The 16,511-nt window shown below is 34.4% G+C and overlaps 1 protein-coding gene across 1 annotated transcript; it reads left to right on the plus strand.

Annotated features, from left to right (window-relative positions):
- The first annotated feature begins 2,670 nt into the window (after positions 1-2,670).
- Positions 2,671-6,845, plus strand: LOC132703284 (zinc finger protein OZF-like). Its single transcript, XM_060672440.1, has 5 exons — positions 2,671-3,003; positions 3,053-3,815; positions 5,219-5,548; positions 5,790-5,954; positions 6,513-6,845. The coding sequence occupies exons 1-5, from the start codon at positions 2,857-2,859 to the stop codon at positions 6,782-6,784; spliced, it is 1,677 nt and encodes a 558-aa protein (XP_060528423.1). The 5' UTR covers positions 2,671-2,856; the 3' UTR covers positions 6,785-6,845.
- Positions 6,846-16,511: the final 9,666 nt, after the last annotated feature.

A 16,511-nucleotide genomic window follows, 5' to 3' on the forward strand; every position in this document is an offset into this window, starting at 1 on the left:
TTTATTCGTTTTGAGTAAAAAAAATTCGTTATTTTTGTTTGTTTATTTATTCTTAATACAAATTTCATATTCTCGGTGTGCTTCTCAACCTTCCAGGACGCTTGCATAATATCATCAGTTACATTATCACTGGATTGTAAAGAAGCGCTTCAGAATAACTTGGTACTTCATCCTGTTGAACATCATCGTCGCTTTCGTTACCAGAGCTGGGAGGATCATTTGGCTGTAAAACTTCAATAATAATATCATTATCCGTTAATAACTCCGTTGCTATTAAATTACCAGCAAGAGTTGGGAAGCTATCCAGCTCAGGAAGTTACAAAACTAACCAATTACTTAGGGCAAACCTCGCAGTCATCGTAGTCATTAATTTTGTACATCTCGGACCATTGAACCAGAGGTTATTGTTATTATATACCTACGTGTTGATCATAAATAAAACTATAACAAAGAGCTGATCAAACTTTGAGAATTAATTTATGCGCTTTAATTTTTAGGAAACACGGAAAACGCTTTTCGATAATTTCAATTTCTAAAATAGAGTTGCAACCATTATTTATAAACTGGAAGTTTTTTTGTCAAGCAAATTATATTGGGTCGATTCACTGAGCTGCGACTTATAACATTTCTCCACCATCTCTTTTGGTAGGTGTCCATTTGAGAGTTACTCTGGAGAGGTACTCTCGACATCTAATCTCAGATACTCATGCATTTGAGAGTATTTTTTCGAATTTTAACTCTCAGATAATCCACAGCGAGTGTGCGTTGCGAATTCGTTAGAGAAAATTTGTGCCACATCTTATTTAAAAGGCAGGAAAAACACAAAGTGAAAAGAAAATGTTTGATCAAACCTACGATTCGTCGTAGATTACAGTTAGGTGGATGCTCTACACTCACAAGGGAGCTGCAGATCGAAGATGAGTAGGAGTTTCGCAATTTCGTTCGTACGAATGCAGTACAGCTTCAGTATATAATAGATCTAGTTGGAATATAGATTTAAAAAAAAATAAAATGCGAGAACCTTTTCCTATCTACGAACGTGTAATGGTAACATTACGATTTACGAAAATAACAGGTACCGTATCAGAATATAATTTAAAATAAATTACTATATTTTACAAGCCACTCTTATAGCACTCTACCTGTTCATATTATAGGCAGAATAGTAAAAGAAATGAGCTCTGCAACTTACAGAGTTTAAAGGATTTTTACATGAAGGTAAGTGGACAAAAGTATTCGCAAACCAATCGCCGTCGAACATGAGAGGTTCGTGAATATTGTTTTGGCAATTTGTGTACTTCAGAATTATTTCTTAGCAGATAATAAATCAAAAGCGAATTATATGCATCAAGGATTAGTTGATTTGGAACAGGAAGAACTCACAAACTCGTGCCGGGAAGTTGGAGGGATAAAACAAACCCAACTAATGCATTCTTGCCATTACAAAAAGGCACGCGACAAAATTATACCATTTCCCAAAAACAAGTTAGAGATGAATTTAAAGAATATTTTATGACTCAGCAGATTTGCAATCCATTCCTAAGTTATAGTTACAAAATGATATAATGTTGATTATTAATAATAACAAAACATTGAAAATTGTCGTTTAGGACCTTAAAACGTACATCCTAATAATAAATAGTTCTTTTTAATTTCATTTAAAATAAATAGACGCTTACAAAACTGATAAAAATTTCCCCTTTATTTTAAACTTTTTTGACCCAGCCGGTGTGTTAATCGTACGTATTTACACTGGTATATAAATAGGAATACTAAAAACACAACACAACTGATTCTGTTTGAGAACACGATGACATTGACATTAACGATTGAGATTGATTTGCTGTGAAAACCGGTAACAAGAAACGAAGCGCTGAAAAATAAGGGCAGTTGCTCGTATAACATTTCGTCGGTGCCTTTTATGCTTTTTCCTACAAGATTGCGGAAAGTAGTCACTTAAATGCATGCCGAAAGTTGTAAAGTTGTACTTTTCCGCACTAGTACAACACTCCGTTTATGAACTTACCTGATTTCTCAAATTGTGCAACTTTCTTTGCACCTGCTCAGAATTACAATGGAATTTAGCTGCAAAATTTTGTAATATACTCTGTTTTTTTACGATAATCAACACAATATGGTATTCTCCTCATAAATACTAATTAATTTGATTATATCTGCTTTGGACCATTCTTTCTTCCCTGCCATTTCAGCTGCGAGCACTTTCACAATATGAATTTAGTTCGAATTCGAGAGTTTTCAGTCCTGTCCGATAGAAGCTATCAAAACTGTATCAACTTGTGAGAACTACTCTCGAAAACGACTCACGAGAGTTTTTCTCTCAAATGGAGAGGCAGCTTTACACTGGAACTTTAAAATGCTAATAAAATTTTAAAATTTTAATTTGCGCCATCTAGCGCATATCTCCAAATCGAAATTGAAGTTCCAGTGCTCTTTTATTTCAACTTAAGTTTAGGCTAGTCGTCAATAGAAGCCACGAGCATTTGTAAATGTTTAAATAAGTCGCCTACCATTTTCATAAACTAACAGGAGACGCCAGAAACTAAATAAATTGACACAAGGAAGAAAATGTAATATTCCTATAGAACTCTCAGTTTTGGGCACTTGATCGTTATCCTCTTCCCAATTAAAAGTAAAGATTTTTGCCTTTTTATCTATGCTCTTGGGGTATGTTTTCGTTAGCACCTTACTAAAACGCGATAAAATTTTATTCTTTCCTAAATTTGTTTAATAATAAAAGAAAGAGGGAAGAAAAAGGCCACAGAAAACAAGAAATAAAACAACTCCCTCCTAGTGTTTTCATAAAAGGCCAAAATTGGAATTAAGTGACTACACAAAATGGGTGAATATGAAGCACTGAGTATAGAGTCCTTTAAATTTATTTGTAGAACATGCTTAATATATAGGGATATTTTCTGTATAAACGAAATAAAGTGGGAAGATATCACGTTAAAGGAAATATTACAAAATTTGATTGCAATAAGGGTAATAATCAGTACGTGATTTTTGATTGTGTTGATATATTTTTTTTTAGTTTGAAGATGAAGATCAAATGCCAAGTAATATGTGCAAACCTTGCATCAAAACAGTATTTAGCATGTACGGGTTCTTCATTAAGTGTAAGAATAGTGAACGGGTGCTTAGACAAATTTTACATAAACAAATTAATGAAACTGATTTTACCAAAGAGGAACAGAATAAAATTGTGCAAGATAATGGTGATGAAACTGAGGCAAATTATAGTAGTTTAAATAAAGAAAATAATGATACAGACTATGATCCAGATGATCCAGATGAACTTGTAAGTGGTGATAGTTCTGAAATTGAAGACGTTCCTGAGGAAGAAGCAAAAAACAATAAACTCATTAATACTATCCAAACAATAAAAAAAGAAATTAAACAAATAAAGGTTAAAAATAAAGATCGTTTAAGAAAGATGCAGAAAGCACAGATGGTGTCACCCCATGAACTACCTAGACCAAAAAGACCCTATGTGAAAACTAAAGGACCACCATTTATTTGCATCACCTGTCAATCATCATTTTCTAATTATGATGATCTCAGGGCCCATAAAATTGAAACAAAGCATAGAAAGGCATTGAAGTTTGTTTGTCCTTATTGTCAAAGAAAACATGATGCTTATTCTAAATATTTAGAGCATGTGCGAACTCATACTGGTGAAAAGCCTAATATATGTCCAACATGTGGAAAAGGCTTTAACTTTAAAACTGATTTAAGAAGGCATATGGTGTTACATTCTGAAACTAAACCTTATAACTGCAGGTTTTGCAATAAAGGTAAGACTGGGCCAGAAACTATTTTTTTTTTTAATTATTATAAAATCATTCAGAATGAGAAAATGAATTGTTATGTGCTGATATCTGATAAAACAACCAAACAATTGGAGTAAGAATATTTATATGAATATATTTTTGTAGGAAATTGAAGCCTCTATAAAAAAAAATGCTTTGATTCTGATTGAAAATTTTCATCAGGCAAGCCCTCTTCAAGAAATCAAGTCTTATAAGGATAATAAGTTTCTTTGATATAACTTTTCTATTTTGCAATTTTGTAACAAACAAAAATCTCAATGAACAAAAAACAATATTTAAAGGGAATTTAATGCCCTACAAAATAGGTCCGTTAATACTTTTTTACTAAGAATTATTTTTCAGAATTAAACTTGAAACAAAACTGAAATCCTTGTTTTTTCTCTTTTGTCTTTCACTTAATTTTATCCACTCATCGGATCAAATTCATGAAAATTGTTATATCATCAATACATTCACAAAAAATAATTTTAAAAATACTATTAAATTTACTATTAAATTTATTATTAAATTTATTATTAAATTTACTATTGGCAATTATTTATTTACAATATTTTACGTTAGTATAAGATATTTGTTAATATAGATGAATTCTGATCTCTTTATAATTTTCCTTCGTTGCCCTTTTATTTGTTTGTCTTTTCTTAAACATATTAGGCGCTATCAGGACTGAAAACACTATATCCTTTGCTAGTGCTCTAACCGCAACATCTATGGCAAATGCAAATTTTTTCTATCAATTACAGTTTGAGGTTTTCGCGAATCCCTATCCCCATCAGTCCCACCCTAGTTATTTTACATTTATTATTGTTCTAAAAATGGAAGGGGCAAGGGTGGAAAGTCCAAAATCAAAAAGGTTTAAAGCTTGATTTCGTGGAAACGACTTGTTCCTCTGTTAATCAATAAGAGCTTTTTATGCATAATTTCCTACAAAAATATATTCAGATATTTTTTTTTCCTTAATCGTTTTGCTATTTTGTCTCAATAATTAGATCAGACTTCTTCCCTTTAATACTAAGGGCTGAAACTTAGACTATATTTGCTTTTTGTCATTCTTAGGTGAATTAAAAATTTAGTATATAAGTTAACTTATTCTCCATTATACATTTGATTAGTTGGCAAAAAAAAAGAATTTGCACAATTTAGATTTTGTCTCTGTAACTAATTAGACTTTTTAACCCACCCTTTTACCATTTCCAAGAACACCATTCCTTAACCCTTCTCTTATATTATTTGATTTATAAGTCTTACATTATTTATTAGTTATTATGTCTTTATTATCTTTTGATATCATATTTAGTAAAATTAAAATATAAGAGGAAAATAGTGAAAATAGACTTGAAACTTACTAAACTTATTTTGATATGTAGGATTCACCAGGAAACAGTATTTAACAGATCATGAACGGAAGCATACAGGAGAAAAGTTAATATGCTTGTTCTGTGGTAAAGGTTTTCATTCCTATTCTACATTGTCTTACCATGAAAAGACTCATCGTGGGCCTCCCGGTTGTATTAGAGACCCCATGTCCAAAGATAAGTACTACCAGTGTCATTTATGTGATAAAGTTTTATTAACTGAGCAGACGTTAAAATCTCACATCTTACTCCATGGACCGAAAAATTTTAGTTGTGAGAAATGTGGCAAAACTTACATTAGCAAGAACAGGTTGCAGGATCATATAAGATTTGCACACCAAGGTTTGTTTATTAATACGGATTATTAGTCTGAAAGTTTTATGCTGCAATGAATGCTTGGGTTTATAAAATCTGAATGTTTAAAATATTTGCTTAATAACTGAAACTATTAAAAAGAATTTTGATGAAATAATTGAAATTAAAATTAAATAATTAAGTGTAAAAAACAATCTTGGCAATTGTGTAAGTCAGTGTGAGTGGCAGATTTAAACTCTACAATTGAACCAATTCTTGAAATTTGTAGAAGCAAAATTTCCATGTTCATTATGTGACAAGGTCTATAAACAGAAAGGTGGACTGGATATCCATATGAAATCGCACTATGGACAAAATATATATCCATGTGAAGTGTGTAACAAACAATTTGCTTGTAAGGGATCACTATATCAGCACCGTAGAGTCCACACAGGTAAGCAATTTGACAATCTTTCAATTTTGTGTTAAAGCCCATGTGATTATGCTTCTCTTCTAAGATCTTGCGTTTCTCAATTATGCAGTAAGTTGACTCAAATAGTCTGACAAAGAGATTAACAAAAAAACAACTGTGAATTGCTTTTTCATTCACAAAATTTTTGGGTGAAAGGTTCCCTTCTTTTTTTTGTTTTGAATTGTGATTGTAATTTTTAATTAGCTCTGTAAGTGAGCAAAACATTTAAAAAATTCAGAAATTTTCCAGAGTCTTACTTTTAATTATACTTCTAACTATATATGTAGAGACTGTATCATTTTTAAGTGTTTTTGTTTAGATTTTTTTGAGGTGGGATTTAATGAGATGAAATCCATTTTTTAGTTGAAATGTGGTTTCGTATATGTGTTTCTTGATAGGAAATTAAAATTCTTAATATATTTTGTTAAAAAATATGGCCTTTCCTCATCGAATTTTCCCTTAATGATGTAGTCATAACGGTTAAGGATTATTAGATTTGGTGGAATAGTTTTTCACAAATACGTACTTGTTATTTTTTAGGCGATACAAGATACCAGTGTAAAGAATGTTTTCATATATGTATTAACAAAAGGCACTTGGAAAATCACTTGCGCACTCACACAGGAGAGAAACCCTTTGCGTGCGTCTTTTGTGGTAAATTGTTTGCTCAAAAAGCGAACATGGCAGCCCACACCAAGATCCACACTGGTGAGAAGAAGCATTTATGTAAAATATGCGGCAAAGGATTTTACGATGGGCGAAGTTTGAGGAAACACGTCGCTGTACATGAGAAAGTTGATAGTGTATCATAAATTATCTATAGTTTCGTCTAAAGTAAGAGTATTTAAAACTAAATTATTTGTTTGTGTACAAAGGGTGTAATTAAAATATTTTTTTTTATTGACGTTTGTTTTTTTTTGTTTAGTGATCTAAGTTTTAAGTACTTGAGTCAAAAAATACATAAATGATTATGTAATAAAGTAGAATCGAATGCTGTGTTCAGCTTGGGATTAATATCCACTAATGAAAATAAATCGCAAACTATCTGGGACGTTAAATTATAGTATATATATTTTAGAAAAAATTGCTCTTGCTATCCACCTGTCAAACCTGTCTGGGTGTCGTGAATTTTTGGATCAAGTTTATAGTTACGGAAGAAACAAGGTCTGATGGAAAGCATTTCGTCACTACCTCAGAACTGCCAACCAAAAAAATAAATTAACTGAAAATATTTTACTTTACTTCTTCTTAGAAGGTTACTCGAATAAGGTTATGGTCTCGTAATATATTGTTGACACAAAATGTAAGATTTCTTTTTCTTTTATTTGACCCCCGAGTTTATATTATTAGTTATTACAGTAACTAGTAATCTTTTGAGGAAAATGTAAACACCGCCGCACGCCCTAATTACCCTGCATTTGCCATAAAAACCACGCAAATGTTATAATAACATGGTACAACTTTAAAAAAAAATCAGAAAAATCTTTTACAGCTTCTTAATAAATCTGAATAAAATCTTTCAAAGAAACTTCCACAGGTCATTGTATACTATTTACAAATCTTCTGGATTCCTCCAGCGTCGGTTGTTGTTGAGCTTAACTGAAACTGCCACCAGCTCTACTCTAATTGTTTTTATACTTTAAGGGGGGCATGAACATTGTCTCGGATGACTGACTCCCATATTGGTGAAAGGAGAACACATGAGTCGGGGTTAAGATTGCTTGTTTGTTTGGAGATTGGTAGAAGAATTTGAGTTCGTAGTTGGTTTAGTCTAGTTTGTCCAATCTCATGATTGTGTCCGGCAACTGCTAACACTAACACATTGTTATTGTACTCCCTTTTTTGGTGTATCCACCCTGCATTTCTTGTGCAATTTTTAGAATCTTTTTAAAAAAACTAAATTCATTTTTTGCAGGTGGGTACGCCAAGTATCCACCATACCCGATGTTTGTCAAGTTTTATTTTTTTTGAATGAATTTTTTTGTAGTTTTTGTCGTTGTTACTTTCCTTGACATTTTGACCGACACCGTGCTTCGAAACAAGAACAAAATATCGAATTTAAATTTTAAAGAATTAATTGTAACTTTGTGTTTGAAAGGACAGTACCATAATGTGTTGTATACAATAGATAGACGTTTAAAATGCATTTTTTGACGTCATTTGAATCGATTAGCATTAACAACTCCAAACGAACGTATTTATTCATATTCTAAAACAAAACCGAGCTGAAGTCTATAGCAAATTTATAATATTTTTAATTAAATGTGATTGCATTTAAGATGTGATTTCTATATGTTAGTAACAAATATCTCAAAACTGATAAGAATAGATAAGAGTCACAAGTGATTTAAAAAGTTTACCAAACGTGTTGCGTACTATATTTTTTCTACGACGACGAGAAACTCGCTTTCCACAGGCTAGATCGGTGTATAATAGGTATTTTACAGAAGGGAGTAAAGAATAGTATATTATGCAACAAGTGCCGTAAACGGCATGTGACTCACGAGTTTATTTGACACGAGCGGAGCGCAGCGGAGCGAGTTTTTAATAAACGAGTTATTTTAAAATTTTACCGAATGTGTTGCATACTATACGACCGTTAGTTTTTGGGTATATTTTCGTAAAAAAACACCACAAATACATTCACTGACATAACCGTCAGAATTGACAAACGTCAAAATTCAAAGCGTGTGAATATCTCCGAAAACATCGGATCGTTCTCAAATCCGTGCGATAAAATCCCGGAAACGTCCGAAAAGGAGTAGAAAAATGATTTTTTCTACTCCCGTCTGTAAAATACCAAATTACACACCGATCTAGCGCGCGGGAAGCGCCACTTTACCATGTCAGTTTCTTTTCCCACGAATCTGAGCCACTTCGTACATTTCCGGGATTTTACCGCACGGATTTGGGAGCAATCGGATGTTTTCGGAGATATTTCCCACGCTTTGAATTTTGACGTTTGTCAATTCTGACGGTTATGTCAGTGAATGTATTTCTTGTTGTTTTACGAAAATGTAGACGGTCGTAGAAAAAGTAGAGTATGCAACACGTTCGGTAAACTTTTTAACTCACTCGTTTATTAAACACTCGCTTCGCTCGTTTCAAATAAACTCGTGAGTCAAATGCCGTTTATCGCACTTGTTGCATAATATACTATTTCAGAATCTTCAATCTGGTACAAATTAAAACTTCAATTATTCCAAGCTACATTACTGCATATAAATTATAAGTAGCTACGGTTTTCATTTATATTTTGACACCCACATGCACAGTGTGATGGGATGTATGATGATGTATATGTTGGATACATATATACAAAATCATACAACTTGGTATAAAAAGTTATTGCCTATCCCCATTAATAAATTGTGCATGTGGGTGTGAAAATATAAATACTGAAAATCCTGTAGTTTCCTACTTTAATGTATTTTTTCTACTCCTGTCTGTAAAATACCTAATTACTCACGGATCTAGCGTGCGGGAAGCGGTAAGATCCCGGAAATGTACGAAGTGGCTCAGATTCGTGGGAAAGGAAACTGACATGGTAAAGTGACGCTTCCCGCGCGCTAGATCGGTGGGTAATTAGGTATTTTACACAAATGATTTTTTCTACTCCTTTTCGGACATTTCCGGGATTTTATCGCACGGATTTGGGAACGATCCATTGTTTTCGGAGATATTTCAAACGCTTTGAATTTTGACGTTTGTCAATTCTGACGGTTATGTCAGTGAATGTATTTGTGGTGTTTTTTTACAAAAATGTACCCAAAAACTAACGGTCGTAGGAAAAGTATAGTATGCAACACGTTCGGTAAAATTTTAAAATAACTCGTTTATTAAAAACTCGCTCCGCTGCGCTCCGCTCGTGTCAAATAAACTCGTGGGTCACATGCCGTTTACCGCACTTGTTGCATAATATACTATTCTTTACTCTAGCGTGCGGGAAGCGGTTTTTACATCACAGGTTTGGGAGCAATCGGATGTTTTCGGATATATTTTCCACGCTTTGAATTTTGACGTTTGTCAACTCTGACGGTCATGAGAGTGAATGTATTAGTGTTCTTTTGCGAAAATGTATCAAAAAAATGTCGTAGAAAAAGTATAGTATGCAACACATTCGGTGAGCTTCTTAACTCACTCGTTTATTAAAAACTCGCTCCGCTGCGCTCCTCTTGTACCAAATAAACTCGTGACTCAAATGTAGTTTACCGCACTTGTTGCATAATATGTATAATATACCAACTTTACTTTTTTAAATGGAACATAAATTTGTAATTCCCATTTTTACACGAATTTTGCCTCGGATAATATTGTCGACCAGATTGCCGATTTCTTTTTCTGTGATTAAGTGTCAAAGATCTCACTGATAATTTATTTAAACAGGAAGATGTAAAATTGGACTAATAACCGCAATCTTAGGTTTGCACATGCAGCCCTCAATAACGACTAAATTTAGGAAGATATCAAACTATATTAAAAACATATTTTATTTTTCAGTCAAAATAACCCAGAGACACTGAAAGACAAGATCTTCAAAGACAGACGATGATAAATCATTATTTTTCTTTAAAAAATTGTCCGTGGTTATTTGTAAACAGATTGGGACAAAAAATGTTTTCATTTTCTACACTTCAATCGAAAAAACAACTGTTTAAATTTGAATATTAACCAGCGAATAACGCACAACTACAAATTTTTCCGAATTATTAGCACTTTTTGGGCCCATTCTGCTTCGTCATTCATATTTTGCCGTCATTAATAAACGTTATCGTCATAAAAGAAAATGGTATCAACGAACAACACTTTTTGAAGGTTTGTGCCCGCATAAAATTCACATTTATAGTTGTCCAATATTTTGTTTATCTGACGATAATGACCTCTTTGTATTCCGATCGTTCTCCTTTCTGCTAATATATCTGCGAACTGGCATTGAGTTTTATTAATCTTTGTTAAATACCGAGGCGGATTCTCTAATCCGATATAAGACGTATATAGAAATCAGCACAGGTGGTCTTGAAATTCCGCCGCAAATATAAATAGTCGATAAAAATTTAAACAAACGGAATGTAAATAAAAGGCGTTATTCCAAATCGATTTTTGGTTGTAGACGCGAGGAATTGATTATGTAGTGGGAAAATCCCGAATGTTGAACCAGTACGGAATTTGTTTTGTTTTGCTGGGTTGATTACCCAAGAAAATTAGAAATAAATAACGCGAAATTCTACCCTACCATTCCATTTGTGGAATCGATGAAAACTAGGTCAGAAAAACTCTCCACCCCTCTGTTTATTTATTATCCAGTTCCTGCCTACTACACTTCAGTTGATTATTTTTTATTTCAATGGTAAGTGGGAATTCCCAGTGAAGGGTCCGATAGATTATTTCATTTTTTATTGCAAGTGTCACATTTTTTAGTTTTATCACAATTTTAGAAAATTTTAAAGTAAGAAAATGGGAAATTCCGCCCAGTTTCGCAAAATTTCGATACAGGCCATAGGCGTAGGTAATTTTATAAAATAAAATTATGTGATGCATCCCTGCATAATCGTACCTGTTACATTACCGCTCAGCATTCCTTCATGACTCAGTAAAAAAAAATGTCATATCTAAGAATCGTGATTAGATCTGCTCTTATATTGCGATCCTCCTGTGTTTTCAGTTTTAGGGCTTTTAGGCGGTTCTCAGAATATAATTACTAAACACCGTACTGCGCATTTGCATGGTTTATTCTGCAATCCACATCTGTTGTAAGCTTTAGAGCTTTTATGCGATTCTCCTTAGTCATATCACGTTACTCTAAAGCTAGCTCTACAAGCTTTCTTTGTACCCTCTCCAGAAGTTCAACATCCGTTATATTAGCATTTTCCTTATTTCAATTATGGTCTAACATAGAACTCGTACCAGACTATAGAGACTTATACTAGACTAGTTTTAAGCATATCCTTCGAATGGACAGTTACTGTAGCCTCCAAGCTAACCGAACATACAAAAATCACGAATAGTACAATCTCATTTAAACACTAATGTAAAAATGTAGGTCTTATTATTGATGGCATTTTCAATTTTAAAATGATTATACTCGCACCGTCATTCCTTATTTCAAAAAATCTTGAAAGAATGTAAGGGCCCATTATTCCTTGTGCACATTATGCATGTCGAAATCTGATTCTCTGAATTATAATATGTATTATCGACTGCGTACATCTTGTTAAAATTCTCTCTAATAAAAAAATAAAGAATACCTGCTTTCTTAATGTTTTAATTAATTAATTAATTAAACCGCTTTTAAAATAGCATATATGTTATTATTAGTTTTAGTTTCTTTTATTGAACAATATGAAAAAATATTACCATTACCGTATGATGAGTCAAATATTTTTAACGCTAATCCGGTGAAGATTTGATAGAAAGCAGTATAATTAGGAATACTCAATTTGGTTTCTGGAATGGTTTCGGAACAGGTTAGGCACTGTTTAGTATGCAAATACCAATACAAAACCATCGGGATGTACAACCATGACAATTACATACGTGCCTTCGACAGAGTCAGATATGACAAAACGTTAAAGGCCCAAAGGCTGATGATATTAGATAATAGCAAACCAATACTCACAACAGGAAGCAAATATATGTTTAAAAGATCAACTATCAGAGTAAGCGAGGAGTTAGGACAGGGCGGTATCTGATCTTCTTTATTATTTAATCTATAAACATAACATATTTGTAACTAAGCATTGGAATATGTAAACGATGTTATAGTTAGTGTTGGGACCAGTCAATTGACCACTTCTTAATTGACTAATCAAAATATGTTTTAAAAAACATCGTGCAATTGTAGAGTGTTATTTATCATTATTTTTTATAATATGTATCATATGTATCATATCTACAAATAAACGGTGGCAAAAATTTTCATAGAACTGCATTTGAAATGTGCTTGCATCTGAAGCATTTTGAAGTTCCTCGATGCTTATCTTCCAGTCCAGCATTGTTCTTATCTGCGATGTTCTTTTTCTTTCTTCAAAAACCACTAGATGGCTTGTGGTCAATCGGTTCTCCCCATAAGAACGCCCGCAAGTCTTCTTCTTTGGCAGGTCCTCGGCTGCCTGGCCAGTGGGCATTTCCAGGTCCCTAGAGAAATGGGGTTGGTTTGTTGCAAATTGATGCTTTTGTCTATTCCGCATGTTACTCTTTCTATATCGTTTGAGTCTTTTTGCGAAGGCAGTTAGCTTTTGATTTAGGTGGTCGAGCATTTCTATAATTGTGGGGTTTTCTTCCGATTTATACAGGACTATTGTTTTGGCTGCCGCTTCGTTGACTCTCTTGCTGGCACTCTCCCTATGGGATTGAGTTAAGAAACCTATTTCTCTTCTGAGATTGTTGAGTTTTATCTGCATCCTTTTTTCCCATGGTTGTTCAGGCATCTTTCTGCCACTTCCTTTTTGTGCGCTGTCGTTTATATGCTGCCCAGTCAGGGTGAGCATAGCGACCGCCCCAGTATATACGACGCTGTGCAGCTCCCTGACATTGGTGTTGCTTGCTAGTCTAGACGCTATAACCTTATTCACATCCCAGATGATTTTTATGGTGTCTGGTTTAAAAATTAACTTTTTTAATTGTGGTTTCGCAAGTGGGTTGAGTCCGTCAAGTTTGAGGTAGTTTGTCGCAAATTCTTCCTAAGCCTCTTTAGGTTGCTGCTCGTCTATCACATCGGGCTCTACACCTAGGTCTTCTTGCCCGGCTTATTATTATTATTATTATTATTATTTAAATTTGTTATTTGTTATTATTACTGTATATTATGTTTATTATTATTATTATTTCTATTATTATTACTATTATTATTATTTTGCAGTCTTTTATCTTGGCAAAACAGTGAGATTATTCTTAAACCGGTTGTCTCGCCTTATTGTCTTTTTCTCTCCTCTTTCTTCTTCTGACTCATTGTGGTTTTAATCATATCGTGTATTGTTTGCCACTGCTCCCCATTTTCTAACATTTTGAGAACTAAATTTCGAGGATCCAGTATGCAACCTAGTTTATGGTAAGTGTTGTTTCGTACTACGCCCCATCTCGCACATTTAAAGATTGTATGCTCTACATCGTCTAGTTCATTGCAATATATATAGGTGGTGATGTGATGGCTTGTGTTAGATAATAGTCAGTGCCGAAAAGCACAATTTACCCAGTCTTCTATGTTGTTTATAAGTCTTTTAGTCCATTGAACTTTTGTATAATTATTTTCCCATCTATGTTTCCAGGTTTGTATGTTTCTTGTTTTTGCAGTCATCTTTGAATGCTTTAGGTTGTGATCACCCTGTTCGTATACGTATCGCTCTCCTGAGTAAGAAGGTCAATGGGTATAGCCCCCGTTATAACTTGTAAAGCGGCGATCCAGACGGTTCTATATGCCGATGCCACTCTGATTAGCATTTTTCGCTGGACCCTAGAGATCATATCCTTATATACAGGATAATATACATAATATACAGGATAATACTCTCTACCACTCTGCATAACACCATTTTCTTGCCGCTACTTGTTAGCCTTGCCACCCGATCTTCAGCCTTATCCCTCGTGTTTTCAATATGTCTTTTAAAACCGTTCATCCAAAGTGATACTAGATATTTTACGTTTTTGATTGGTTGTATTTCCACCGCACCCAGATTGATTCGTATGTGGCCTCTCTTTCTTTTACCTTTTAGGATGAGCATTTCTGTTTTTTGCGGGGCCAGCTGTAGCTTATGCGATTTCATCCACACCATGATTTGTCTCATGCATTCATTTATATTTCTTGATAATACGTGCTCGTTCAGCTGTCACCATTAGCGCCAAATCGTCAGCAAAACCAATCGATATGGCGTCATCTATAAGGTTCGTTCTAAGTACTCCATTGTGGGCTATGTTGCAGAGTGTTGGTCCTAGAACTGAGCCCTGTGGAACCCCTGCACTTATATTGATGTTTTCACCTTTTACTATTTGGACCTTACGATTTTCCAGGTAACGAGATCAAATTAATCAGGTACTGGGAGATGCGTCTATTCTTCAGTTCTCGTATATGGTTTGTTGAATTAAATGCATTTTTAACTTCCAGCGCTACAAGCACACCCCACGGTTTTGTGCATTCTCTCGCTATTTTTATTACCGTGTCTAATGCTTGGATTGTTGATTTTTTTTTACGGAAACCAAATTGATTTGCATGAAGACCCATATTGCTTTCGATCTCTTCCCCAAGCCTTGTCTTTATGACTGCTTCAAATAGCTTACTGATAGTACTCAGCATGCACAAAGGTCTGAATGCTGATAAGCTTTCATGGGATTTATTCAGTATAAAAACTATTTTTGCGAGTTTCCACTATTCGGGAAAGATTTGATCTTTTAACAGCTTGTTCAGGACCTTTAGCATATGTGTTGGTACAGCTGTTACCGTCTCCTTAATTGCTTCAGGCAGAATACCATCTAATCCTAGAGCTCTGCCATTTTTCATGCTCTGCGCAGCCTCGTGTAGTTCTTCTAGGGTCAAAGGCTTCACCCCACTCACTGCTGGTGTTTTGACCCACATGTCGCATCCGCGCGGGAACAGTTCCTCAACTAGTGCTTTTTTCTTCGTTAAGTCTAGCTCGTATGGAGTGGAAGTTTTCTAGCTTCTAGTTACAGTTTTGTACCCATTTCCCCATACGTCGTTTTCCAGGCAGCAACCTAAAGAGGCTTAGGAATAATTTGCGGCAAACTACCTCAAACTTGACGGACTCAACCCACTTGCGAAACCACAATTAAAAAAGTTAATTTTTAAACCAGACACCATAAAAATCATCTGGGATGTGAATAAGGTTATAGCGTCTAGACTAACAAGCAACACTAATATCAGGGAGCTGCACAGCCTCGTATATACTGGGGCGGTCGCTGAGCTCACCCTGACTGGACGGCATATAAACGACAGCGCACAAAAAGGAAGTGGCAGAAAGATGCCTGAACAACCATGGGAAAAAAGGATGCAGATAAAACTCAACAATCTCAGAAGAGAAATAGGTTTCTTAACTCAATCCCATAGGGAGAGTGCCAGCAAGAGAGTCAACGAAGCGGCAGCCATAACAATAGTCCTGTATAAATCTGAAGAAAACCCCACAATTATAGAAGTGCTCGACCACCTAAATCAAAAGCTAACTGCCTTCGCAAAAAGACTCAAACGATATAGAAAGAGTAACATGCGGAATAGACAAAAGCATCAATTTGCAACAAACCGAGCCCATTTCTCTAGGGACCTGGAAATGCCCACTGGACAGGCAGCCGAGGACTTGCCAAAGAAGAAGACTTGCGGGCGTTCTTATGGGGAGAACCGATTGACCACAAGTCATCTAAGTGGTTTTTGAAGAAAGAAAAAGAACATCGCAGATAAGAACAATGCTAGACTGGAAGATAAGCATCGAGGAACTTCAAAATGCTTCAGATGCAAGCACATTTCAAATGCAGTTCGATGAAAATTTTTGCCACCTTTTATTTGTAGATATGATACATATGATACATGTTATAAAAAAT

This window comes from Cylas formicarius, unplaced genomic scaffold, assembly GCF_029955315.1.
Source record: "Cylas formicarius isolate icCylForm1 unplaced genomic scaffold, icCylForm1.1 PGA_scaffold_6__28_contigs__length_40554024, whole genome shotgun sequence".
Taxonomy (NCBI): Eukaryota; Metazoa; Arthropoda; class Insecta; order Coleoptera; family Brentidae; genus Cylas; species Cylas formicarius.

Coding starts and splice junctions, on each gene's coding strand:
- LOC132703284 (XM_060672440.1), top strand. CDS start 2,857: ATGGGTGAATATGAAGCACTGAGTATAGAGTCCTTTAAATTTATTTGT. Junction 3,816..5,218: donor CTGCAGGTTTTGCAATAAAG/GTAAGACTGGGC, acceptor TTTGATATGTAG/GATTCACCAGGAAACAGTAT. Junction 5,549..5,789: donor TATAAGATTTGCACACCAAG/GTTTGTTTATTA, acceptor TGAAATTTGTAG/AAGCAAAATTTCCATGTTCA.